A 25,272-nucleotide genomic window follows, 5' to 3' on the forward strand; every position below is an offset into this window, starting at 1 on the left:
ACCTCAATAGGATAATTACTTATAGACACTGGAGATGACAGAGAGGACTTCTTGGCCCAGGGCCTGAAACAGCAATGGAGGAATTAAGTGTCCTTGCAGGGCCTACCACAGAAGAACCCTTGGTCGCAATGTAAATATTAATGTATCTGTTGTTGTCAAATTGGAGTCTTCTCCTTAGCAGTCCAGGCGTGGATGCCCTTTTTGGGCAAAGGGCAAAGCTGAGTGGCCAAGGGACCCTGCAGGGCTGGAGGTTGGCTGAACGGAGCCTTAGCCCCACCTCTCTTTCCAGGTGTTCATTGCAGGTACCAAGTCTGAATGCAAACGGGTTCTGCAAACCATTCTGAAGAACCGAAGACTTTGCACACTTCTCTCCCCCTACTTCACTCCTGTCGCCTCCCCGGAGGAATTTGTCTACTTGTATGAGCAGGTTGTGGCTTTCCTCGGTGACGACAACAGCGATGTCATTTTCATGCTGCTGACAAAGGCAAGAGGGGTGCAGATGTGCATTGGATGCCTGGGCAATTCCTCTGGGAGGCTTTTTTCCTTCTTGAAAGGACTGCCTGGATGCTAAGGGTTTTATAGTTCTCGCGTGGAGAATAGCTAGCCTTTTCTCTCCAATGGGGTCAAAGCAGTTTTTTTTTAAGAAGGGCAAACTGAACAGATGCAGCGTCCAGTTCAAAACCCAGAACCATCAGAAACTGATTAGGACAAAGCAGCAAAAAATAACACTAGAAAGCTAGGTTTTCACTCTGCTTCAGCTGCAGGAGCCAGGCAGGGTTCAGCAGAAGGAAATTCCTCCATGTGGGAATGTCCACCAAAAAGAAAAAAAAAGTGCTCCCATCTGGCTAGCAGCTATGCCTCAAGGACTGCCCTTTCTGGTTTTCATGGATTGGGTTTCATGCAGTATTTTGGCAGGTATGGGGGAACCATTGTTGCAGCATAGTAAGTTTCCTCTTACTAAATTCTAGTGGCCCATCTGCATGTCTGTCTGTCTATTAATTATCGTATCTATTTCTCTGTCTCTCTGTTTATCTATCTATCTATCTATCTATCTATCTATCTATCTATCTATCTATCTATCTATCTATCATCCTATCTATTTCTCTTTCTCTCTATCTGTTATTCCATCCATCCATCCATCATCCTGTCTGCCTACCTGTCTTATCTATCTATTAATTATCGTACGTATCTTTGTATCTATCTGCATGCAGTTTTCCTGCCACATTTTGATTAGATACATAGAAGTAAAATACAAAACCCTAAAATAAGATTAGTACAGTTTAAAAAGTAAACGCCCAAACCTTGGGGGTGGGGGGAAGCCAAGAAAAATATTTTTTCATGTTCCCCAATTCACTGCAGCACTTGGCCTTTTCCCCTCTTCAGTTGCTAATAGTGAATATTCAGGAAAAGGATGACTAGTTCTTGAATGTGTGGGGAAATTCTCATGACCACAACTACTTCTGTGACCCAAAGAAGAACATTTCTAACTTGCTCCCTTCCTTTTGGAATTAATTAGCCCTGCTTCTCTCTTCCCTCCCCACTCCCTTTTCTCTCCATTTATGCCCCAACCTCAACCCCTTTAAAAAACAGTTTGACCTTCTGGAATGGTTGCAGAGTTCAAAACCTCCACTGTCAGAGCGTGGCCAGCTTTTGGAGTCCATCCATGTGGCTCTCAAAACCTGTGGCTTTGAGCCAGAGGAGGACATCTTAATGCCTTTTTCCATCTTCTGCAAACACTGGATTTGCCTCCTCCAGTACCAGTTTCCTGACCACTACAGTAGTTTTTTGTGGTTGCTTCTTCAAAGTAAGTACCATCTAAACTTTTATGGCTAGTCTCCAGCAAGTAAGAACTTGAAAAGAGTCGTGATGATGTGTGGACTTCAACTCCCAGAATTCCCCAACCAGCATGCTGGCTGAGGAATTCTAGAAGTTGAAGTCCACACACCTTAAAGATGCTGAAGTTGAGAAACACTGGATTAGACTAAAAGTCTACTATAAAGTTTACTGTAATAAAGATCAAACTAAAAAACATATGAATTATCTGCCATTGTACTTGATAATACAACGATTTTAGTAATCATAATAATCTTAAACCCAAAACATGCAAATAGACATTTATTTTTTATTATAACTTAATAATCTTAATCCAAATTGTTAAAGATAAACAAAATCAGCCAAACCCTAAATGCAATCCAGATAAATATTCTTAAATCATTATCCCACTTCAAAATAAACCAGAGCATTTACATAAACCTTAATGCACACAGAGCTTTTTTTTCTTAAAAAAATCGAACAGCCCAACTGCCCCCCTCAAAAACTCCCAACTTCTCTTCAGGAGACCTCCCATATGTAATAACCCCTTCTTTTCCATGGTGTTCCACCAGAAGATCAATTTCATTTGTGGCTTGCCACTCAATCTCTCCCTTAAATTTCTCCAACTCAACTATCTGATCTTCATCCAGCATTTCAACAGAAATCCCAATCTCACTCTTAGAAGAGGCATTTCTGTCACTGTTAATTTCCTCAGTTTCATCCATGACATTCCTAACCAGATGACACATTTTAGACCTCATATTTTTCACAGTGTCCTGAATGCCTTGCATAAAAACTTGGTAGGAATCAGAAAGAATCTGTTTAAAATCTTGGTGGAAGTCAGAGAAAGTCTGTTTAAAATCCTCCATGTCTCACGCAGTAGATTATGGCGCCCCCTAGGAGCTTAACCAGCGAAAGTCAAAGATATGAAAGGATTCTGGAATGTGTTTACACAAGCGAAAGTGAGATAAGCAGGCAGTTCCCCAGGGAAAGTAGAAGCAGAAAACTGAAAGTTCAAATCAGCCAATTCAACGTGTAGGAATATGCTAATATCTTCAAATTTAGTACAGAAATAATAACAGGGAGACAATTATTTACTCTCAATCCTCCTTAATATTTGGAGGGAAAACAAAGTCCAAAACTTAAAAAGAATTTTTTTAAAAAAAATTGATCCCAAAAAGAACGATAAGCACCGAGAGAATCTGCTTCTCCTTGCTGTAGAAAGCCTCTCTTAAGATACGCGTATGGAAAAGAAATATAAATTGGGTGATTTAGAAATGGGGTGGCCGGTCTTAGTGTCCCTTTAAGGCTACAGCGGTGGCGCTGCGGGTTAAACCGCTGAGCTGTCGATCGGAAGGTCGGCGGTTCGAAACCGCGCGGCGGGGTGAGCTCCCGTTGCTCGTCCCAGCTCCTGCTCACCTAGCAGTTCGAAAACATGCCAATGTGAGTAGATCAATAGGTACCGCTTCGGCGGGAAGGTAACGGCGTTCCGAGTCGTCATGCTGGCCACATGACCCGGAAGTATCTATGACAACGCCGGCTCCAAGGCTTAGAAACGGAGATGAGCACCCCCCCCTAGAGTCGGATTCGACTGGACTTTACGTCAAGGGAAACCTTTACCTTTACCTAAGGCTACAGCACAGCTTGGAAAATGGTGACGTCCCAGCCCTCTGGCTAGCTCTTACCAATTGAAGGCGAACACTGTTTGCGATCTTCTGGCTGCAAGCAGCTGTCCAGAGGACAGATGGGGTGATTCCAGGTGTTTTCCTTTTTCTGGAAAACACTCCTGGGCTTCAGGAAAAACCTGCCTGAACCCAAAAAATCTGCCGTGTTTTCAGTTCTGCCTGCTGAGCCCGCAGGCACAGCTGTTCAGTCTGCCATATCCCCACCAGAAGTCCAAGTGCACCTCATAATTTGAAGGACTAAAAATCTATGCTTCTTAAAAAGTAGTGGAAGGAAAGTTTCTCAGGAAATTGGATTCTACATCCAGAGGCTCAGTCCGTTCTTTTTCTGCACTCGTGTTTAATTGCAGGTATTTATACAACAGACGTATTTATGGATTGGCAGCAAGCTGTTAATATAATGAACGGAATATAAGCCTATGAGTGAACCATTCACTTTAGGTTTGAATTTTCTGCCTAGGTTCTTCAGATCAGCTCCTGAGCCCTGAATGCTGGAAGGCATCTCTTAAAGCTTTGGGCTGCACCACCTCCACAGCAGCAAAGAACAATGGTGGGAAAGAGATGGCCCACCAAAGCATCCCACTACAGCCTTCAGCAGAACCAGTTCTATCGGCAGAGCAGGTGGGTGCTCAGTGTGCCTGTGTTCTGTGACAAGTCCTCAGGAACAATCTTAGAAGGTCAACTTGCAGAGGCTGTTTCAAGCACATCTGGTCTGATCCAACTGCAAAACGAGGTCTGTCTTCTCTACCCTGATTCCCTCTGGATAGTTCAGGTGTGCAGTTCCAAGAACACCCAGCTGACACGGCCAGTGTCTCTGAAGCTTTTAACAGCAAGAATGCAGTTAAACTTCCTGCAGAGCATTTACTCTTCTTCTCCTCCTCCACAACCTTCTATAGGCTTGAATTATTTTTCAGCTGAAGGAACTGAAATCTAACACGGGGATGCCCCATGAGTGTTTGTCCTTTAAAGCAGGACTTCGAGATGGGTGGACTTCTGGAATTCTGGGAGTTGAAGTCCACCCATCTTAAAGTTGCCAAGGGTGAGCAGCACTGCTTTAAAGTAAAAGAGGGAAAGCCATGGCTTGCATTCAGCTCCTGGATTCTTTTTTGGTGGTTCCCTTAATCTCCACTGAGACTAGTCAGCAAATCAGTAGAAATTGGTGGTATAATTCCCCACTGAGTTTGGGCAAAAGAAACAAATGGAATATCCTAAGCTTTAAGGTGGGATTAGCACATTTTGAGCTGTACTCTAACATTGGTCCCAGGTCACTCAAAGCATCCCAAGAAACCGAGTCATGCCCACTTGTGTGATGGTATTACTCTACCATTTGCCCCTAACTACCAAAAATACTGTTTTTAAAAAGCTTTTGGCACTTCCTGCAAAATAATTACCTCCCATTGCTGTATTAGCTATGGAGGTCAGTGGTTAATGAACTGGGAACTGGGGTGGGGAGCTGTAGCCCACCGCATATTTCTTCTTGAACTTTTCTTCTTTTCTTCGCAGGTCATGGAGACCATAGAGTGGTTTTCCAACTACTTTCTCAAGCTGCGGTTGTCCTCTCAAGACTTCCGAAGTTTTGGATTATTTTCCAAGTGGGCGCCTTATGTAGCCGATGTTAGACATCTCATGCAGTATCTTGTCCACCGTCTAATTGACTCCGAAACGGACAGCTTAGTGCGAGAACCCATAGGCGGCGGCAGGGTATCGGCAGGTAACGCACAGGGAGCTTGGCACCGATCACTGTCACTCTTTATTGAACGTCGTGAGCTGATCCTGGCCAGGAGACAAAAATTTGCCAAAACTTTGGGTTCCAGTCATGTTGTGTGTCCATTTCCTTTGTTTATTTAGAGCAGTGTTTCTCAACCTTGGCAACTTTAAGCTGTGTGGACTTCAATTCCCAGAATTCCCCGGCCAGCCATGCTGGCCGGGGAATTTTGGGAGTTGAAGTCCACACAGCTTAAAGTTGCCAAGGTTGAGAAACACTGATTTAGAGCATTTCTTTCCTATGTGCCCACCAGGAAGACCCCCACTTAGATAAGATGAATGAAAATAAGACAGCCCCTTTCCATAAGACATGGTGCATGGACACACACACAAACGGGGGAAGGAAGTACAGGCACCGGTTCTTAAAGCTACATAGTAGTTCTCAAAATCAGCTGAAGTAGAGATGTTTCAGGGAGAAGAAGAGTCAAATGGGTTTAGTTTTTCAGTAAGGCTGAGATGGTTTTGCTGCCCTTCTCTTCCTCCTTCCTCCCTCTTTTATGGCCTCATGGGATGGTGGCACTGGGGATGATGGAGTCTGATGAAGATGGCTTCTCATCAGGGCTAAACTTTTTGTGGTTTGTCTCTCCTGCTTTACCCTAGATTTGTTTGCTTGGTGGTTAATTTTTGATTAATTGACTGTCTGATTGACTGCTCAAAGTAGCATATTCAACTAACCATCCACTTACTTGCCTCTCTCTGTATGTGTGTGTGTGTGTGTGCGTGTGCACTCCATGTCTTGTGAAAAGGGACTGTCTTATTTTCATTCATCGTCATGTAAGCAGGGGTTTTCCTGGTAGCATGTAGGAAAGAAATATGCTCAGGGTGACATATTCAGAGCTTATAGGCAATTTGCCATCCTCTTATTCAACATATTCTGTGTTGGAAGAGTCTGGCTCTGGAACATTTCTTTTTCATATGGAAAGGTCCCCCTTTTAGGGGGAGGTGGGCGGTGATAGAAATGTGAATAATAATAATAATAAAGGTCCAATGGAAGGTAGTTTGTGTCTTTCAGGATATGGATTGCCCAACACCAGAAGTGGTGTGCTGTTCTGGATGCATTCTGGCCCTTAATCACTTCTTGAAAATTACAAAATACTTCTGATTCCAGATAATCCAGTTCTGAAAATATGTCTCCCACCCTCAAGACTTTGGAATTAACCTGTTGTGGAAGAAAAATGTACTGGGACCAGATCACTGTGACATAAAAAAGTACAAAATATTCCATCAGGGCCTGATAGGGTCTAGAGCTGCTGAGCGTCATTCAAAATGCTGTACTAGATGCCTTCAAATGATTGTTTGGGATATCAGGAGACCCAGATTTGGGGATAAACCAGTTAGACTGCACAAATAGTAGCTTTGTGGTAATCATACATGGGGTTATCTGCAGAAAACTTCAAATTTAGTTCCCAGAATCTCCAGGTGAAGGAAGCTTCTGCTTTTGACCTTGACAAGCTGCTGCAAATTGAAGTAGATGCCAAACAAGGTGTATTAATGGTTTGACTCAGTCTAGAACAGTTCCATCTCTTCAGTGGAGTTGAGCTTCTATAGGATTTCAACCGTAAGTGTAATTCTTCTCCTGATAATGGGGAAGAAAGAGCAAAGAGCAAAGTGGTCAAGCTGAGTCTTGGTTATTGTCTTCTAGTGAATTATTCCACCTTCTTCTGGGATTATGATCACATTTCGCCCAGACTTTTGAACTCTTTATGTAGCCCCAGATGCCATCCTTCCCCCTCTCCCCACCCAGCCAAGGTGGATTATATCCAAGGCTGGACAAATCAAAAACCTTCGCAAGTGTCCCTCTCCTTTGACAATAAAAATACAACAGTCAGTCAGTCATGGCTACTGTTGGATGATGTCTCAAATTTGCTGCCTTAGGCAGGTCACATATTTTGCCTTATGGTAGGGTCAGGGTCAGCCTTGCATCAACTAATATTTGCCCTCATGACAGCAAGACATGCTTGCTTTGAGCGAGCGGGAAACGGAAAGCTAAGCTGCTGAGTGCCATTTCCATGTGCTCCTGTGCTGACCTTCTTGAATTCCTTAAAAAAAGTTGGAGATGTGTGTAATTGGAAGCATTTCACTGGAAGTCTCTCTCTCTCTCCCTCTTCTTTTCAGCTTTGCGTTCTCTGCATTTAGTTATCACCCAACTCTTCAAGCCATGGCTTCAGGTTTTAGAGAGTGAAGATGCAAGGTAAGCTGGAAGCTGTTGAGGATGTTGAGGAAAACAGAGTTGACCAGGGATCCCCACCTATCTGGGGGACGGTGGACACGTTGAAAATGTTAAGCATGTGTGCTGGGCACTCTCAACAAGTGGCTGTCATGGTGGGCTGGAATAGTCACAAAACACGCTGTTTACTCAGGAGGCAGATGGGATAGGTTGATCTTAGCTGCTCTCTCTAGCCCTCCAGGATGAGGCTGTCTACTTTACTGGTTTAGCTAGCTACTGTACTATTTTCCAAGGGAAATGTATCTATAGCAGAGTTTCTCAACCTTGGCAGCTTGAAGATGTGTGGACTTCAACTCCCAGAATACAAATTCTGGGAGTCGAAGTCCACACATCTTCAAGCTGCCAAGGTTGAGAAACACTGATCTATAGGATCGTTCCAGAGAATAAAGATTAGACTGGAGATTGGCTCTTTGCAGTGGGCTTGCTTCCTGTTTACTCTCAAATGAAAAGAATTAGAAGCAAACCAACAATGGGGCAAGGAACTTAGGAATGTCAAAAATTGAGCTTGCGGGTCTGGCACCAGGTTTCAGATGCAGGAAGTAGACATTGGGTGCTTCTTCAGAGAGCCACTGAGTTCACCCCCAACACACGAAGCTACAACATAAGTAAATCTCATGTAGTCGGAGAGTCCCCCTCTTTGGGGGGAGATGGGCGGCAACACAAATTTAAATAATAAATAAAATAAATAAATGTTGCATCAGTAGACCCCTGCACTGTGCAAAGACTGGGACTTGAGCTCCATCCCTCTTCCAACACTTCCATTCTTTGATTCGGTTGCTAGTTGCATAAAGTCGCCTGTAGGCTTCCGTTAATGCTGGAATTGGGGGAAACAGCCGCTTGGCTAAAGTTGGTGCTGTTCTCTGTCTTCCCTTGTCTCTCTGGAAAGCAAACAGCCCTGCTATCCATGGCTGGAGAGCGATTCTTCCATTGCGTCAACTATGGTGGAGTTGTATGCATCCAGCATAGCCATTTTGCACCAAGGTTTTAAAGGTAAGAACGTGGAGCAGTGGGATCTTAGGAGTTCTAGCGGCTAGACGGGTCAGATGCCTGTTTGGCGGCCGCCAATGTCACCGACGTGGACTAATTCCTCTTTCAAAAAAGAAATCGTCCCCTACGATGGCCTTCCCGACCTGGAAGTAGCAGGACTACCACTCCTAGCATTCCCAGCTGGTGAGGTCTTTAGAAAGATTGATTGATTGATTTATGAATGAGATTTGCGTGGCTGCCCCACATGCTCACGGTGACTCTGGGTGGCTTATGAAAATCGAAACCGAGATACAAAATCCTCTACATCCCTATAGTTCTGGGTAAAGTTTCCCTGGTTCCCACCATCTCTTAATTCCCCCTCCTTCTCAATCTTTCGGTGGTGGAGAAAGAAAAGAGATCTCTTGAAGTATTTGTGGCATCTTTGTTTGCGTTTCGGATGCCCTGACCTCAGGGAAGACTTCTCTGCGGCTGTGCTGTTTCTATTCATTCTCTTTTTTCGTTGCTGTTCCAGATAAGCTGCTGCCAAGTGACCAGGGAGCCCTTTGGCTCCTCCTGATGCACTACTGTGAGACATGCACTGCACCCAGAATGCCAGAGCACGTCATTCATACATTCCATAGGGAATTTGGTCGCCTGCCCTGGAAGGAAATGTATCCAGAACAGCGCCTTATGGAGGAATTCTTTAAGGTAGTTGCTAATTGCTTGTGAGCATGACTCAGAAAGAGAGGGAACCAGGGAAGGAGTAAAATGATGCCTGACTGAAGATCTGAGCTTCATTCTCCCTTCCTCCTCCTGCAAACTCTCCAAGCCTTTTAAAATCTTCTGAACCGTGTTCTGTTGCTGACTATGCTATGGAATTTAAAGCTTTGGCTGGTAAAATCACTGACTGGTCAGAGTCTACCCTGATTGATTATTTTAAAGAGGGTCTTCAAAGAGATATTTTAAGGTGGGCATTAGGCAGAGATGATCCTAGCACCCTATACGACTGGATTTGCTTAGCCGGGAAAGCTGAAATTGAAGAGGTAGCTGCTTCAGACAAATCTGTCTGAGCTATTCTCTTGCAAAAAGACTCAGGATACGGTAATGCTGAAGTCAGGCCTCTGCTCAATTTGAAACCTGTTGAAGAGGGGGAAAAAATCTCCTTTGTATGGGACCCATCATTGGCAGAAGGTGGAGGTTAGGAGTCGACTGAATAGAAAAAAATCCTTAATGTTTTTTCATTTCAGGTACCTAATCTGAGGTTTTGGCAGAAATCTAATAATCCCAATGCAATATAAATGTGATAATAATGCTAAGAATATTGATCTGGTGCCAATTATTTGGATGTCAGCATCCCCAGTCCCTTGCCACTAGCTGTGCTGGCTGGAACTGTTAAGAGTTGGAGCCCAAACATCTGAGGTGCCCAGTTGCCTATCCCTGAAAACTGGAATGTCAGGGCAAGTTTTGTTTTCTCTCTTGACATACCAGTATTTACATAAAGGGAATTGGGGATGACGATGCCATTGGCTCTCACTTAACATCTTGGTGGAACAGCCATATCTAGCTGGAGGAGAACCAAGTTTCAACTTCTCCTTCCCCCTTCAGTTATGCCAAGGACAGCCTGTTATTCCCCCTTTTCCCAGTATTTATCCAGAGGCTGCATTCACACATGCTGTGATTGGTTAGCGTTAAGCTTCTTTCGGCTTTGTGTGTGTGGCTTTCTGTATTCAAGCTTGTTTGCTTAGTTTGGGATTCATTGCATTGCACAACCCCCCAGCATGGATTAACCCAGCATGTTGGGCGGACCTGGCTGAGGAACGCCATTTACTAGCTGAAGCAGCGCCATCAGCGCACTTGACAGTGGAGATTGTAGCGGGACTGGCTTGATCCTCCATATTGACAATGAAATCTCCTCCCTCCAAAACTACAGCAAGGATAGTACACTTGGTGGTCATGGAAAATGACAATTGGAAAGGGGCAAAATAAAATCAGAGGGATGGGAGGAGCCATGATTTTGCTGAAGGTCTTAAGATGTCCTTTCCTTTCTTTCTTTCTGATTTGTTTTGTCCTAGGTAGAAAGAGGCAGTCCCAAGAGTTGTTTCATATTCTTGGGCTCGGTGCTGTGTGAGGTCAACTGGGTCAGTGTCCTCTCAGACGCCTGGGAACCCAGCCCACCTCCAGAAACGCACAGCATGATTGTGTGCCTGCTTTATATGGTGGTCCTGCTGGCAAAAGAGGAGCAGCTGATAACCAAAGAGGTGAGGGTAAACTGTCCTACAAGGTGAGTTCTGCTCCTGGTGGCTTCCCAGACCCATCTGTCTAGTTTTCTTGGTAGAGAAAAGAGATTTTTTTTTATTGCTTTCTTCCCTTTTTCCCCCTCCTAATGTCAGGGCTAACTTCCCACACTGGGAGTTCGTGGTGGTCTCCCTCCCAGGTACTAACTAACCAAGGCTGACCCTCGTTACTTCTCCTTTCATCTGTGGTTGATGGTTGCTGCTGTTCTCCATGAGACCAGCCTTACCTTGCCTGCTGCACTCCAGGTGTGCTGAGTCCGTGGCTCCTGGAGCACCTTGCTAGCATGGGACCAGTTTAAGCCCAGGTTGGGAAAGACTTCACCAAATTCTCCCTGGAGTTGGAGCCTTTCAGATTTTCCAGTTTTCAGTGTTTGAATATTTCAGCAAAGGTTTCTGTTTGTCGTACTCTCCTGCCAAAGATGTCTCTCTTTCTGGTGATTCTGTGTGATTTCAAGAAATTATTAGGTGCAGAAAGGTACTGAGCCTCCGTTGTTGCTTCAAGTGTCCTAAGCAGAGACTTAAAATTGGAGACCACCATTTGGACATAGGAAGCTGCTTTATAGCTCATTCTAGTAGGCAGGGTGGAGCAAATTAGACTAGGTGTAGGACAGTTACACAATCTGAGGCCCTTAAAATCCTGGGGGCAGCCCTGAGAACCCTTGTGAATGTTGCCAGTGAATGGTAATTTTTCAGGTAGGGAGCAGAAGGGGCAAAGGATTAAATATGTGGAGGACAATCTTGGTCATGGTGCTTAATTAAACATTAAATGCAGTTACACTTAGAATCTGTTCTAGGCCTTTTTTCCCTTGGGTCTGCCTACTTCATGGATTGCAGGTCATACTCATGCAAGGCCAAGAACAGCCGTTGGTGAAAAATCCCCATCACTGTCCCATTCCTGTCTAAATGTGAAGCTCATCAATGTCTCAGGTTTATGACCAAAGCCAGTCAGATGAGCTGGGCTTGAGCCTTACGCTTGTGGCTTCACAGTTTAAGCAGATGTTTGGTATTGTAGGGTCCCTTCCAGTTTGAAAGATCACATGACAAGTGATGGGAGATCCTTGAGGCTGTTGGAAGTCACCAGAAATTGGTTAAAAGATCAACTGCATTGATCTTCCTTGACTTGGGAGGACCACAGCTGCTGCTGGGTCCAGCTGGGCTTTGAAGGACCTCTGCAAAGCTCTGTTGGACCTGGAGTCAGAGTCTTACCATGCTGAGAATCGTCCTTGCTTCAGCACCCAAACAGATTTGGCTGTTTGAAAGTTCCCCAGTAGGGCAGAACATGAGAGGCCATTCCTGCATACGATTCTCAACAGCTTAGAAGGGTTCTGTCTCTAATCCTGAGGACAGTCATCTGTAGCTAGACAATAGCCGAATCTTCCCTGAATTTATTTCATCCCTTCTTAAAGTCACTTAAGAGACAGAAGAAAAGCGGTGAGGATTTTGGCTGCCAGAATTTGTATTAACAGAAAAGGGAGCCTTGGATGGTTCTCCCAATGTCCCTGCAGGGAAGATTTGCTTTAATTGACACTTCTTGTGCAGTGTATCGTATTGTGTTTCTGTAGGGTCTCTGATGCAGCAAAAGCTCTAACATCACTTACTGTTTCCCCCACCCTCCTTGGCTCTAGCTGTTAACTCTTAATCCTGAATAGGGTGTTAAATAAACCCCCTGTGTCTGCAAATTTGGGCTGATCTAATGAAGGTATGGTCTCTTTGAACTACTGACTGAGTCTTCTTGTGGTCTGCATGGATTCTGACATGCTTCAAGAAAAAAAGGACAATGCAGCAGCAGCTGGTGCGTGTGAGATTTCTGTATTCAGGACTTCCTTTAAGTGATATTAAGCCCAGAACCTTTCTCTCTTAGGAGCCATCGGTGTTAGGAATAGAAACACGGCTTGTTCTTTTTGCAGCTGCCACATGCAACTTGCTGTCAATAGGCATGACTAACCTAGATGGTCACATGGTCTTTCTTGGATTCGCTTTCTCCAAGTAGGGTGGCAGAGAGTGCCGCGAGTGAAATGCCTGTCTCTCTTCTTGCTCCAGCAATCTCCGCTGCTCAACCTCCTTGGCCAGACCAGCTCCCTTCCCTGGCAGCACATCAACATTTTGTCCTATCAGAGCATCCTCAGTTACTTCAATAGCCATTACCCTCCCGCCATCATTTTGGCCAAGGAACCGGAGGCTGAACTGGTGGTGAAACTCTTGAAGGTGTCTGCCGGCTTCAGCACCTCTTTTGGCAGCAGCAGGCACCTTGTAAGCAGGTCCTCTCTTTGTATGCCAAATTCTGGCTCCCCTCTGGTTCCACTGGAGGACTGGGAACAGAGGGAGGGAGTGCTGTTCATTGTCCTTCTCCTCTCCAGGACGCCAGCCTCAAGTGCCGAGCCTTCATCCGCCAGGTTGTCCACTTCCTTGGCCTTCTGGAGCAAAATGGGACACTTGCCCCAGCAGTCCTGGAGCAGGAGTTCTCAAAACTGCTGGATGATACTGTCATCTTTAATCCTCCAGGTTGGCTCTAAGAAAATTCTGTTGCGTGGGTGGAGAGTTGGGCGGAGGGATAGCACTGAGTCAGTGAGGTGGTTTTCCTCTCTTTGGAAATCCAGATCTGCAGCTTGACCAGGCTCGTCCCTGTTCCTTGGCAAGCCCAGGAAGAGACCACTGACGTTATTACGAGTGGTGGAGCACCAGCCGAGGTGCCCCATCCCTGGCACGCACTCTTTTTCTCCTCTGTCACCAACATCTGGAGAACAGGAGTAGTCAGGATCAGCTTTAGACCTAGCTGGAAGGTCTACCAAGATCATTTCTTAGCACTGAGGAACAATGAAGCTTTATCTCAGGGCTGTTCTAAAGAAGGCCTCTGCTTCACGCAGACCTTTAGCCTGCAACTCAAGAGTTTCCTTGGTTCTCAACCGTCTTTGTCTTTGCTTTGCAGACACTGATGTGCAGGTGCGCAATCTGTCCTTAACCAGCCTCTTTGCTGAAGCCCTGATGGTTATGAACAACGCCAGTGCCGCCTTGGCAGAATCCCTCTTGGTTTGTCTGTGCCGCTGGATTGACAACACGATGCATGGTTTAGGGGTGATGCCGCTCTTAACAGCCTCTTGCCAGAGTTTGGCATCTGTCCGACACATGGCCATGACCGTGGAGGCTTGTGTCACTGCCTACTTTAACGAAGGTGAGAAGGGAGAAGTTGTCATTGCTGACAGATGGCATGCCGGAGCTTCTGAGCAGATTCTCTGTCTTTTTTCCTGTGGGGTCAGTGGAAATGGCTGCTTCTTATTTTCCTGATAACTATCGTTTTTATGCTCACTATCAGTTCTGTTCCATTGGGCGACATCCTGCAGATAAGCTTGTAAAATGTGGAAGATAAGCAAGGGACATGAGCAGGTCTTTCATTAGTCAGGATATGATGAACCAAATGATGGAAAATTAAGTGGCAATGTTTGCAGGTCTTTGGTACATGTCAGAAGTGTGTGATTCCCTTTCAAGCTATGGATTTAATCCTTTGTGGTTCATCATTTTGCATTATTTAATACCCTACCATTTCTTAAGGGACGCGGTGGCGCTGCGGGTTAAACCGCTGAGCTGTCGATCGGAAGGTCGGCGGTTCGAAACCGCGCGGCGGGGTGAGCTCCCGTTGCTAGTCCCAGCTCCTGCTCACCTAGCAGTTCGAAAACATGCAAATGTGAGTAGATCAATAGGTACCGCTTCGGCGGGAAGGTAACGGCGTTCCGTGAGTCATGCTGGCCACATGACCCGGAAGTGTCTATGACAACGCCGGCTCCAAGGCTTAGAAACGGAGATGAGCACCGCCCCCTAGAGTCGGATTCGACTGGACTTTACGTCAAGGGAAACCTTTACCTTTACCTACCATTTCTTAAACAGTTTTCATGTTTTGAGGAAAGTGAGCGAACTTGCTGATTTTTACAAATTTAAGCAGTGCTAAAGAAAGAAAGACAAATGGTTACACCAGCCTTTCTCAACCTTTTGACCCTGGAGGAACCCTTGAAATATTTTTCAGGCCTTGGGGAACCCCTGCACATTCAGGCTCAAATATAGGCGAGAAGTTACAAAATTATTATGTTTGTTTCACATGTAGGCCTGTATACATGCATTAACAGTGTTCTTAAACTGAAATAAAGAATGAAACGTACCTCTTTAATATGAGGTTGCCCGAATCTGAAATCATTTTTAAAATAAATTGTGATCTCCCAGAGAACCCTTGATGGCCTCTGCGGAACCCTAGAGTGCCATGGAACCCTGGCTGAGAAACCCTGGGTTACACAGTTGACTGCTATGTCTTCTTTATTATTGCCCAGATGGTTTAGTCTAACAGCTTTGCTTTTTCCTTTCCTCCTCTTTTCTCCCACCCCCTCTCCCCCTTTTTTGGATGAAGACCATCCTCTCAACCAAGATTTGGGCTGGGGACCAATTGTAGCCTCCTTGCAGGTTCCAGAACTCACAGCCGAAGACTTCCTTCAAGAGTCCCTTACGTTGGGAGGCTACCTAACCCTTTACGTTTACACACTGCAGCAGCTGAATGCTGAGCGGACCCTGACCAACGAAATGCGAGTGCTCTTAACCTTGAGCAAGTGGTTAGAACAGGTGTATCCCAGGTATGTCCGTGCATGGCTTAAAGTTGCAACCTGTATTGGCAGGATTCTTGTCTACTGACCTTCTAAATGTTCATGAAATGCCCTTTTTTCCCTTTTGCTATTTCATCACTTCCACTGAATCTAGTTACAGGCAGCAGCAGAGCTATGCAGGCGTTGTGCCTTCCAACCTCTAAAAGGAAGGAGGCAAAATAATTAAGAGTCTAGCCAACCCATTTCCCCCCTCCCTCCTCAGTAATTTTACTATGTTACCCTTATTCATTTACAAGATTGGCATGCTGCCTCAGTCTTAGACTGTAGGTGGCTTTTGTACAATAAAAGTACAGGAAGAAAAACCAAAATAAAAATGAAGGACATCGTCTAGTGGTGGAAACATGGTATCTGTCATTAAAACAGTACTCCAGTAAAGTTGCTGAACAGCATCTAACCCAGTGTTTCTCAACCGTAGCAACTTTAAGATAGGTGGACTTCAACTCCCAGAATTCCCCAGCCACCATGGCTGGCTGGGGAATTCTGGGAGTTGAAGTCCACCCATCTTAAAGTTGCCAAGGTTGAGAAACACTGATCGAACCAGAGCCCAGGATACCATGCTCCCAAGGGTTAACAGCTCTCCAGAATGTCAGACACGATGGGACCAACTTGACTTCAGAGGCCAGGCTGTTCCAGAGGGAGGGAGCCATGGCGGACACCATCTCTGGAATCCTAAACTCCAGAGGGTGGAGTCCTGCAACATCCCTTCTCAGTCAGGATGGGCAGATTCAAAGCAGGCAGCCCCAAAGAGACCCAGGACCCATGCCATATGGGGCTTTATAGGTAATAACCAGTTCCTTGAGTTGCACCTGGGAGTCATCTGGCAACCAGTGCAGCTCCTGAAAGCAAGGAGTGATAAAGCTGTAATGGACAGCTACATTTTGCACCGGCTGTAGCTGTTGTGTGGTATTCAAGGGGAGCCCCTGTGGAGAATGAATTACAGTAGTCCAGGAACTAGGTAAGGTGATGGATGACTGTTATGCTTCCTGTGATCCCTGGCCTCAAAAAACAGAGACCTTAAAAAGACAGAACAAAACATGGCATCTATCTCTTGACAGTAAATGGGGGGCTGTGCCTGTGTGGTGTAAGGGTGGCTGCATTTCTGGGTTGGCCTATGTGTTTCTACAACATTTGCCATTGCAAAGCGTCCCAAAAGCTTTGGAAAAGAGCTTGGGCCTGGTGTGGCTGGAATGAAATAGTCCAAGGTCCGTAGTCTTGACTTTGGATGGCATTTTGCATTGGCCTCCTGCAAGCGAGGTCCCCAGCCAGTGCAGCCGATGCCGGAGAGATGATGGGTCTCTCACCTGACTCTGTCTCTCCGGGTTTCTTCCCTGCCCAGCTCTGCAAAGGATGAGGCCAAATTGTTCCTTTGGTGGCACAAAGTTCTGCAGCTCTGCCTCCTCCAAACAGAACAGGAGGATGCCATCTTGATGGAATCGGTCATCCGGATCTTGATGTCTCTGCAAGGCCGGCAGAGTCTGCTGGCTGAAGAGAGGCTCACCTCTGGAATACTCGGTGCTTTTGGGCTGGGCAGGAGGTCTCCCCTATCAAACAGGTAAAAACATGGAAGGGGGACAGAATCTGGCCCTCCCTGGATCTGTTGAATCTGCCACCGAGACTTCATGTCACCTGAGTGTCTCAGTGCACATATGTACCTTCAGGTTGATAGGATACACCCGATGGTATCTTGGCTTGCAAGCTAGACTCTAACCTGCCTCTCTTGCCTTGATGAGAGAGCCTATATTGCATAGAATAATCTGAGTTTGCTTGGGATAAAAATAGGCCGTGGTTGCTCTTGTGACATAATTAGCAAACTCTGCTCACAGTGACTGATACTGTCCTTGCTATCAGCAGGGGATGCGGCATGTGGCACAGGTTCAATTAAACCTGGTGACTTGGTCTCTGCTTTCTCTGTCTGACTTAAAAGCATTATGTGAAAGCCAAAGCTGTGATAATGGAGGTCAATTTCCTATCTGATCTTGTGGTTTAAAATCCACCACCTACCCACCCTCCCACAATTCAATGTACAGAGACTTAGGATAATGCTTAGGATAACTTCATCGACTTGGGGAAATTAGACTTCAATCTGCGGAGGCCTAAAAATACGTGAGTGTTTTAGGGCACTAGAATGCAATTTTTCAGAATTAATTATGTGCATCCTGAATGGGAGCCAGTGTCTACCTCCTAGTTGCTGTGAATCAAGCAACAGTATGTTGGTTTGCAAGGTGGTTTCTAATATAGAGATCATGGTTACATGGAATAGCTTAAGCATGCTTCAGGTAAAACTGGGCTTCAGGTGTGCTTGTGGCAGACTGGCCAACATTGCCTAGTATTGTGTCCTTATCATTATTGTGGAATGCTCCATTTAGTACAGGGGTGTGTGTGTGCGCGTGCACGCCTGCCTGTCTTTCCCTTCCTGCACAGATGAAGTAACACCCATTTGACCCCTTTAATTATTTCCTAGCTGAGTAGGATTGTTCCTGATGTTATGTCAGGCAATATAGTCATGAAGTTGACTGCAATTCCGCAGTTGGGGGAGAAATAGTGAGGAAAGTGTGTGTCTGTGTGTGTGCACGCGTGAGAGAAAGAATGAGCATGTGTAGAGCCTGCTCCTAGTGACCTATTTATGTCGCTTCTCCTCTCTGGCTTTTTTCTTGGCAGGTTCCGTGTGGTCGCCCGGAGCATGTCTGCCTTCCTGCTGGTGCAGGTGCCGGTGGAGAATCAGATTCGGCTGAGATCTGGGCTGGAACTGCAGCTCTCTGCTAAAGCTCAACAGGTCCGTTGGATTCTCGGTGCTTTCAGGGGTTGGTCTGACCCTGCCTCCCGTGTGGTAGTTTATTTAAAGTCAACCCTTGTAGGAAACTCTTAAGGCTACATTTCTGCAAGAGGCTCTGCAGATACCTTTTTGATTGTCTAGGGGGCAGGTGGAGGTCAGGGGCTCCTCACGTGTTGCTGAATTGGAAATTCCAGGTATCAGCCCTTTGGGATAGACTAGCTCAGGAAACAGATATGACAGCAACTACTGGGACTCTACTTTATACGGTAGTTATGGAGTATAATAAGAGAATCTTGAAAGCCTGACAGTGTTCCTCTTTCCCTCCCTCTTATAACCCAGAGAATCAGGGCAGATCAGTCTTGAGTTTCTTCCTCACCCCTTCCTGCCATTCCAGGCTAGGCTGATGCTTTTGTAACAGCTGCCACATATTTTCTTCAAAGCTATCTCTGTCCTCCTCTGCACCGGCAGCCTCACCCAGCGTGGCCAACACTGTAGGGTGCTAGGAGCGGCCATTCCGCAGCATCTCGAGAACCATAGGCCCCGCTGCAAGCTTTCTGAGAGTGCTTTGGATTCCTCCAAATCCTGTATCACTCCTACGTTTTCTGTTAGCTGACGATGGATTGTCAGTTGGAAGTCTGTGTTGCAAGAGAACTCAGGCAGGAACAACTTGCTTCGTTAATCCATCCGCTTGACACAACTGATTTCTGTCCTTGTAGGCACTAAATGCTCTGGACTCTCTGGCTTCAAACAAACAATACGCAGAATACCAGGGGCAGATCTTCCAAGCGTCCCAGTTCATCAAGGACTCTCACCATTGCCTTCACGATGGGACTAACCTTTTGGCTATCCTCCTCAACACTTTGTATGCAGAAGTGCGTTATTTGGATGCTATACGATAGCAGAAAGCAAGTGAGGGGGCCCCTGCCTCTCGCTGTGATCACGGATTATATTCAGTTTACAGCCAGCGATAACGTTGCACAAGTGACTGGCATTCCCAAGGTTCCGCTGGTCAAGTAAGACGAAGAGAGAAAGGAAGGACGAAGTTGAAAGTTTGAACACGAGCTTCAGCTTCTATTGCTTTCCTTTGAAAACTGTTGGGAAGCACTTGGCTTGCTGGTCATTTCAAAACACAGGACATTTCACTGCAGGAGAACAATCTTGAGGTGCATCAAGCCAAGGTCTACAGTCTGCTCTGTGTAAGGGTCAGCAGTGTCCATTTTTGACAACACTATCTTTGACTTCATTTTCACTTGCACTTTTTCAGCTGAACTTTGCTCTTGTGCCATCCTCTTCTTCTTTCTCCTCATCCTCCTTTCTTTTCTTTTTTCAGTGGGAAATTTGTGGGCCTGTTTCCATATCAAAATTTTGGATTGTCCGTGACTTCCTGCTTTGCTTAATTTGTTTCTCTGCCTGACCTGAATGTTTGTCATTGTTTGGATGTTATAAATAGGTTCAGCCTGTGAACTAAATCTGAGACTGTTTTGCCCTGTCTGCAATGCTGGATTTATCTGTCGGAGGATGGTAGGAAGGGATATGTTCTGGGAGTCACAAAATTGACTTTGTTATCATCTGGGTGGAATAAATCACTCGTTTTCCTGATGACTCAGTTATCACGAAATATAGTGAACCACAGTATTTTCAACAGCATGGAGAATATATAGTTTGATTAAAATTATAGGGTTGCCCTTAAGAGAATTGAACTTAGAACAATATAGATTTCTTGCAATGATACCATTGGGAAAGTTAATCAGTTTCACAGAATTCTTCTTGCCTGTGGCAGGATGCTTTACTCATAAACTATGCCATCATGTTGAATAGTTTTTGTTTCTCTCTGCAATCTGACAAAATTAATTGACACTAAACCCATCATTACTCCCACTTCCAGTAAATTAAACTGGGATTAATGAAGCTAGAGCCCTACATAGCTTTAGTCTATGTCAGTGTTTCTCAACCTTGGCAACTTTAAGATGGGTGGACTTCAACTCCCAGGATTCCCCAGCCAGCATAGCTGGCTGGGGAATTCTGGGAGTTGAAGTCCACCCATCTTGAAGTTGCCAAGGTTGAGAAACACTGGTCTATGCAATAAGCAGATTCTTATAGAAAACAGATGTTTGTAGTTGCCATAGGAATAAGGGCATTCGTTCTATGGGAGAAATTGCAGTGTTCTCTGTCTTGCTCCAGAACATGTCCAAATATAACACTCCCGTACATTTTTCTTTTCTCTGCTCCCTTTTGGGTCACCCGGTTTATTTTGATACTATCAGCCACACTTACACACCCACTTAGAGGCAATCTACTATTTAACTGGTGCAGAGGCTTATTTTGTTTCAGGAGGCTTCAGCTCTCAGAGAGCACCAAAAGTGAATCAAGGCCATAGTGTTGCTTGGCTTAGCGTGCCCTTGTGATCATTCTGTGCCAGCATTTCATCCATTTGAACAGGTTGTGTCAAATGCTGTGCACATTGCTTGCTCAGGGAATCTTTCCCTTCCCACCTTTACTTTAAAACCCTTTTCTTTCTGAGCTCATCAGTAAAATTGAGAATGTGTCTCCTTTTGAAAATGTAATTGCATTTTCACACCTTTAGTTCCGCTTAGCAGATGAGGTTTTCTGCCTAACAGCCTGTCCTGACTCATCTGCATCTTACACTGGCAAAAAAAAAAAGTTGCAGCATTAGTGATTGCCTTCAGCTAATTATTGCAAAATTAGCTGCTTTTCTCTTTCTCGTCTCACCAAATTAATGCAGATCAGCTCTTTGCAGGAGCATCTTCAGAAGAAAGAGGTGGATTCCAGATGGATATGTTACGTGGTCCCTGTGGTACGTTGATCAAAACAGCAATGTGAATAGAAGGGAAAGTGTTTAATGTTTCAAAGGCTCTTTCTGCAGACCTCACAAGTGGGGAACAAAGGCTGCTTTTCTTTTTGAGAGACACATACAAAAAGGCATCTTCTCTAATGTTGCTTTTATTTGGCACGGTGTTTATGATTGAAAGAACAAATCTGTGGAAGTGCAGGGTGTGTGTGTGTGTGTGTGCATGATCATTTGGGATATGGTTTGTACAGAATGTGCGTTTAAAGGTCCCTACTTATCAGGACCATGTGAAATAAACTGAGAAACAGCAAACTGAACTGAGACTGCTTTGTTAGGGACTTGCCACGTCACTTTCATACCAGTGTATGTAGACATACGTGTATTTATTCACTGTGTTGGTCTCCTTGTGTTCCTCTGAGAGGTCAGAGTGATGTACACAGCAGGATGTGGGTGTGTGATTTTCCCCATCATAACAACAACAACCCTGTGAAGTGGGTTTGAGTGAGAGGGACTGGCCCGGAGTCACCCAGTGGGCTCCATGGTGGATGCCCTGGTCAAAGTCCAACACATTAACCATCATACTACAGTAATTTGCAGTATCTCGAGAGAGTTGGAGGAAATATAGATAACACGCTTGGTGTGGTCATCAGGACTTGCCTAGCAGAGCTGGCAACAACCAACAATTGGGTGAACATGCAGTCAACACGAAGGCATTATGGTAGCTAAGTCAGTGTTTCTAGGGCTACTTTAAAACCCTTGGGCTAGGAAGAAAATGTTTGCAAGATGGCCAGGACAGACACATGCAAAGGTTGCTCACATCCTCTGGTGGTTGATGGCCATCACCCTGATTAATGGCCAGTTCTAGAATCAGGGTGGTGGGTTATAAGACTCCACTGGACATGTTCAGTGAATGAAGGATTTTTATCCATTCTGTTTTTTTCTAGCAGTCCAGAATCTTTGTAGCTTATAAAATAGCTATAGCTTAGGAGGCACTCAAGTAGGTTCTGTAAAGTCACTGGTGCCAAAGGAAGGGATGAATGGAAATGTCCATCCCTTCCTGTTCTCCTCAGGCTGAGGTGACAGTGAAAGAATCAAAGCACTGGAGTTGGGCAGCCAATAACGGAAGTGAAGTGAAGTGAAGTAAAAAATAAAAATAAAAGAAATATATGCCGAGCTTTGGCAAGGAGGCCCAACGGCATACAAGCATATGGAATACGAAGTTTTATAACTGCAAATATATGTATCCAACTCACCTGCAGATGTAGATCTTTCTCAGGCGCAGTGCTCTGCGGCTCTTACTATTTGAGATAAAGGAAGAAGGTCTGTTACCCAACATCCCTCCAGAATCCAGGTAAATAACCTATTATTCCCATATTCCCAACCTGGGCAGCAAATCACGATCTATTGTTTAACAGTCCTTGGGTGAGGTGGTTTGGTTTTTTTTTGATCCCCTTTGTAAATTGTGTTAATGCTACAAAGATCTAGTGGCTGCATTTGTGGAAGATGTGAAACTTAGTTTTAACTTAAGTTAGCTTTTTTTTGTGGCTTAGCTGCAAGCTCACATTCCAGGAAGCACAATTAGAACTGCAGAGCAGGGATTGTTAACCTGAGGTCTGTGGATAGATTTTAGGGAGATTGCAAACTTGGATGGGAAAAAAAAATACAGCTTTATTTTCATTAACCTCTAATGGAAAATTAGCTTGGCTTGTTATTGATTTAATGGATTCATAAAGAAGCACGTGTTACATATTTGTTATTTTTTAATATTTTGATAACTGAATTTGAGCTCGGTTGGTTTCCTTTATAATATAATCTATATGTATTTTATTTTATATGTTTAAATATATTTTTCTGAGATCTATAGATTTCACCAGACTCTCAAAGGGGTCCATGGCCCAAAAAAGTTAAGAACCTTGTTTTAAAGGCAAGACAAAGCTAAGATAAAGAGTTCCTGTCTCTAAAACAGTGATTCTCAGCCTTGGCAACTTTAAGATATGTGGACTCCTAGAATTCCCCAGGCAGCATGAAGTCCACACATCTTAAAGTAGCTGAGGTTGAGAAACACTGCTCTAGAAAGTCCTAAACGGATAATAACTTCGATCTGGAAAGCTGCTGCCAGTCAGTTAGAGACTCCCTTCTTGCCCTGATGTCCTCTAGGGTGGCTGGGTTACAACTTCCATCATCTCCAGCCATAACAGGAGGTTGGAGTGGTGGTCCAACTCATCTGCAGAAGCATCAGGTAAGGGAATGCTGAGAAAGACAACGCTAAATTAGAAGGTCCATTGATTGGACTAAGTACAAAGTAACACTGAAGTTTGTAACATTCAAGTCCTCTGTGGAGCAATCCAGGAAGAGTAAAGCTGGTGGCTTTAGGAAGTGTTGAACTGCAGGTTTCATCGTCCCCCAGGCAGAATGGATGGAAAGCACCACGTTGAGAAATGAAAGGTAATGATGTCTTCTCCACAGTTGGATGTATTTACGGTAAGAAGTTCTCCACAGCAGAATTGCCAGGAATTCCATTATTGGCACCCATGTTGAATAATTGCCAGTTTTAACCACTGAGTTCTTATCACAGACATAGGTCACAGTTGCAACTTGAATGGGGCCTTTACTTCCTTGGATAAAAGAAAGACAGTGAGCCCTAGACTGGATCTTTAACAAGTGTGCGTTACTCTGGATTCCGGGGCCAGTCTTTGACTTATGGTGTTGATTCTCTCATTGAAGTTTTCGTATGGAGATTTTTGCCTTGGTTGTCTGTGAACGAAAGTACCCCCGTTAGCAGCATATGTGCAAGATAAGCTTAACATATTTCCAGTTCACAGTTTAAAGATACGATGGTAGAAATGAAAGGGCACCATCAAGACAATCTCCCATTGATTTCTCTCCCCATCCTTAGGTCTCATTGATTTCAATAGGAGATAATTAACCAGGTGCTTAACTTTCCAATGGAAATAGACACCCAACATTTTTCCAATCTATAAGCAATGTTCAGGCTGTATTGCTGTTGAATCATCTAGATCAGTGTATTTTAACATAGAACCTTTCTCGCAATAGTCCAAACTGCTCCATTTCCATGTGTCCTGTGATCTAGGCTCCCTCAATATGGCGCATGTGAAAGTATGTGAAAGTATGACTTCTAAAGCCCCTGTGACTGCTGATAACGTTCTAAGTGTTGCAGCCCACAAAAGCTGGATGGTCTTATTTTAGGGAAGGTAGGCTCTACCCTTCCAAAGTCTTGGAGACAAATTTTCAAAGAGTTGAGAACATTTGGGAAGAAACACCAATGAGCTCACTCCGGTTTCATCTGAAAGCAGGGTTTTGCTTCCAAATCTCATAAAACCTGGTTTGATTGGAGTAGACCTGAAGGAATTATTCTCATGGTAGCATGAACATGCTGTTCCCTCATCCCTCTTTCAACTCTCTGATCTGTTTCCAGAGATGGTAGCTAGCTTTTGTGTAACAACAGCTGCTACCCTTTGGGATCCTTGACTGAGATATTTCAGACATCTTCAAGCAGGATTTATAAATGGACATCTTGATGTCTCATTCAAGCTCTGCCTACCTCTAGCATGAAGTTCTCCAAACCCAATTAATCCCACTCAACATGCCCAGGAGACATGGATGATAGCAACTGTAGTCAGTTAACATCCAGAGAGACCATAAATCCTTCATCCATTATCTAGGGTAGCTGAAATTCCTTTGGTGGTTTGTAAGCTTCCCACCCTTTGCTATGGGAAACTGCAGTTGTAATGGAAATGATTCAACCCCCATTGCAAATCAGGTTGTCAAAAAGTACAGACTTTCAGCTGTTTGCAATGAACAAATCAAAAGCAATTGAAAAAGCTCAACACAACGAATGCTTCAAGTGGTGTCCCCGAAGACAACTGAAAATGCAACTTCTAATGACTTCTCCAGTCTCAAAATTATTAATCCCTTCATGGCAATCATCTTCAGTACTTAGCAGAGCACCCTTTTGCTGTTATGACGTGCTGCAAATGATACATTGCCAGACACCAGCTTCTGGCAGTGTTCCTGAGGAATCGTAGCCCATTCCTCATGAGCAATGGCCTCCAGTTCAGTAATCTTCTTGGGTTTGCGTGCTGCAACCACCTTCTTCAAATCCCACCAGAGATTTTCTATGGGGTTCAAGTCAGGTGACTGTGATGGCCACTGTAGAATCTTCCAAGACTTCTTCTGCATCCAAGCCTTAGTGGAATTTGAGGTATGCTTGGGATCATTGTCCTGTTGGAAGGTCCAATGACGCCCAAGCTTCAGCTGCCTTTCAGACGGCACGACATTTTCTCC

The 25,272-nt window shown here is 44.8% G+C and overlaps 1 protein-coding gene across 1 annotated transcript in view; it reads left to right on the forward strand.

Annotated features, from left to right (window-relative positions):
• Window positions 1-19,627, forward strand: part of EPG5 (ectopic P-granules 5 autophagy tethering factor) — an 89,293-nt gene extending 69,666 nt beyond the window's left edge. Inside the window, exons 30-44 of the mRNA XM_063295872.1 lie at window positions 290-484; window positions 1,591-1,804; window positions 3,955-4,115; window positions 4,998-5,205; window positions 7,374-7,449; window positions 8,372-8,475; window positions 8,984-9,159; window positions 10,524-10,709; window positions 12,786-12,995; window positions 13,103-13,247; window positions 13,672-13,914; window positions 15,136-15,355; window positions 16,722-16,937; window positions 18,044-18,158; window positions 18,875-19,627. Of these exons, the coding sequence (XP_063151942.1) occupies window positions 290-484; window positions 1,591-1,804; window positions 3,955-4,115; window positions 4,998-5,205; window positions 7,374-7,449; window positions 8,372-8,475; window positions 8,984-9,159; window positions 10,524-10,709; window positions 12,786-12,995; window positions 13,103-13,247; window positions 13,672-13,914; window positions 15,136-15,355; window positions 16,722-16,937; window positions 18,044-18,158; window positions 18,875-19,057 (2,652 nt within the window). The 3' untranslated portion in view covers window positions 19,058-19,627. The remainder of the gene's footprint in view (window positions 1-289; window positions 485-1,590; window positions 1,805-3,954; window positions 4,116-4,997; window positions 5,206-7,373; window positions 7,450-8,371; window positions 8,476-8,983; window positions 9,160-10,523; window positions 10,710-12,785; window positions 12,996-13,102; window positions 13,248-13,671; window positions 13,915-15,135; window positions 15,356-16,721; window positions 16,938-18,043; window positions 18,159-18,874) is intronic.
• Window positions 19,628-25,272: the final 5,645 nt, after the last annotated feature.

The sequence above is a fragment of the Candoia aspera genome, chromosome 2 (genome assembly GCF_035149785.1).
Source record: "Candoia aspera isolate rCanAsp1 chromosome 2, rCanAsp1.hap2, whole genome shotgun sequence".
Taxonomy (NCBI): Eukaryota; Metazoa; Chordata; class Lepidosauria; order Squamata; family Boidae; genus Candoia; species Candoia aspera.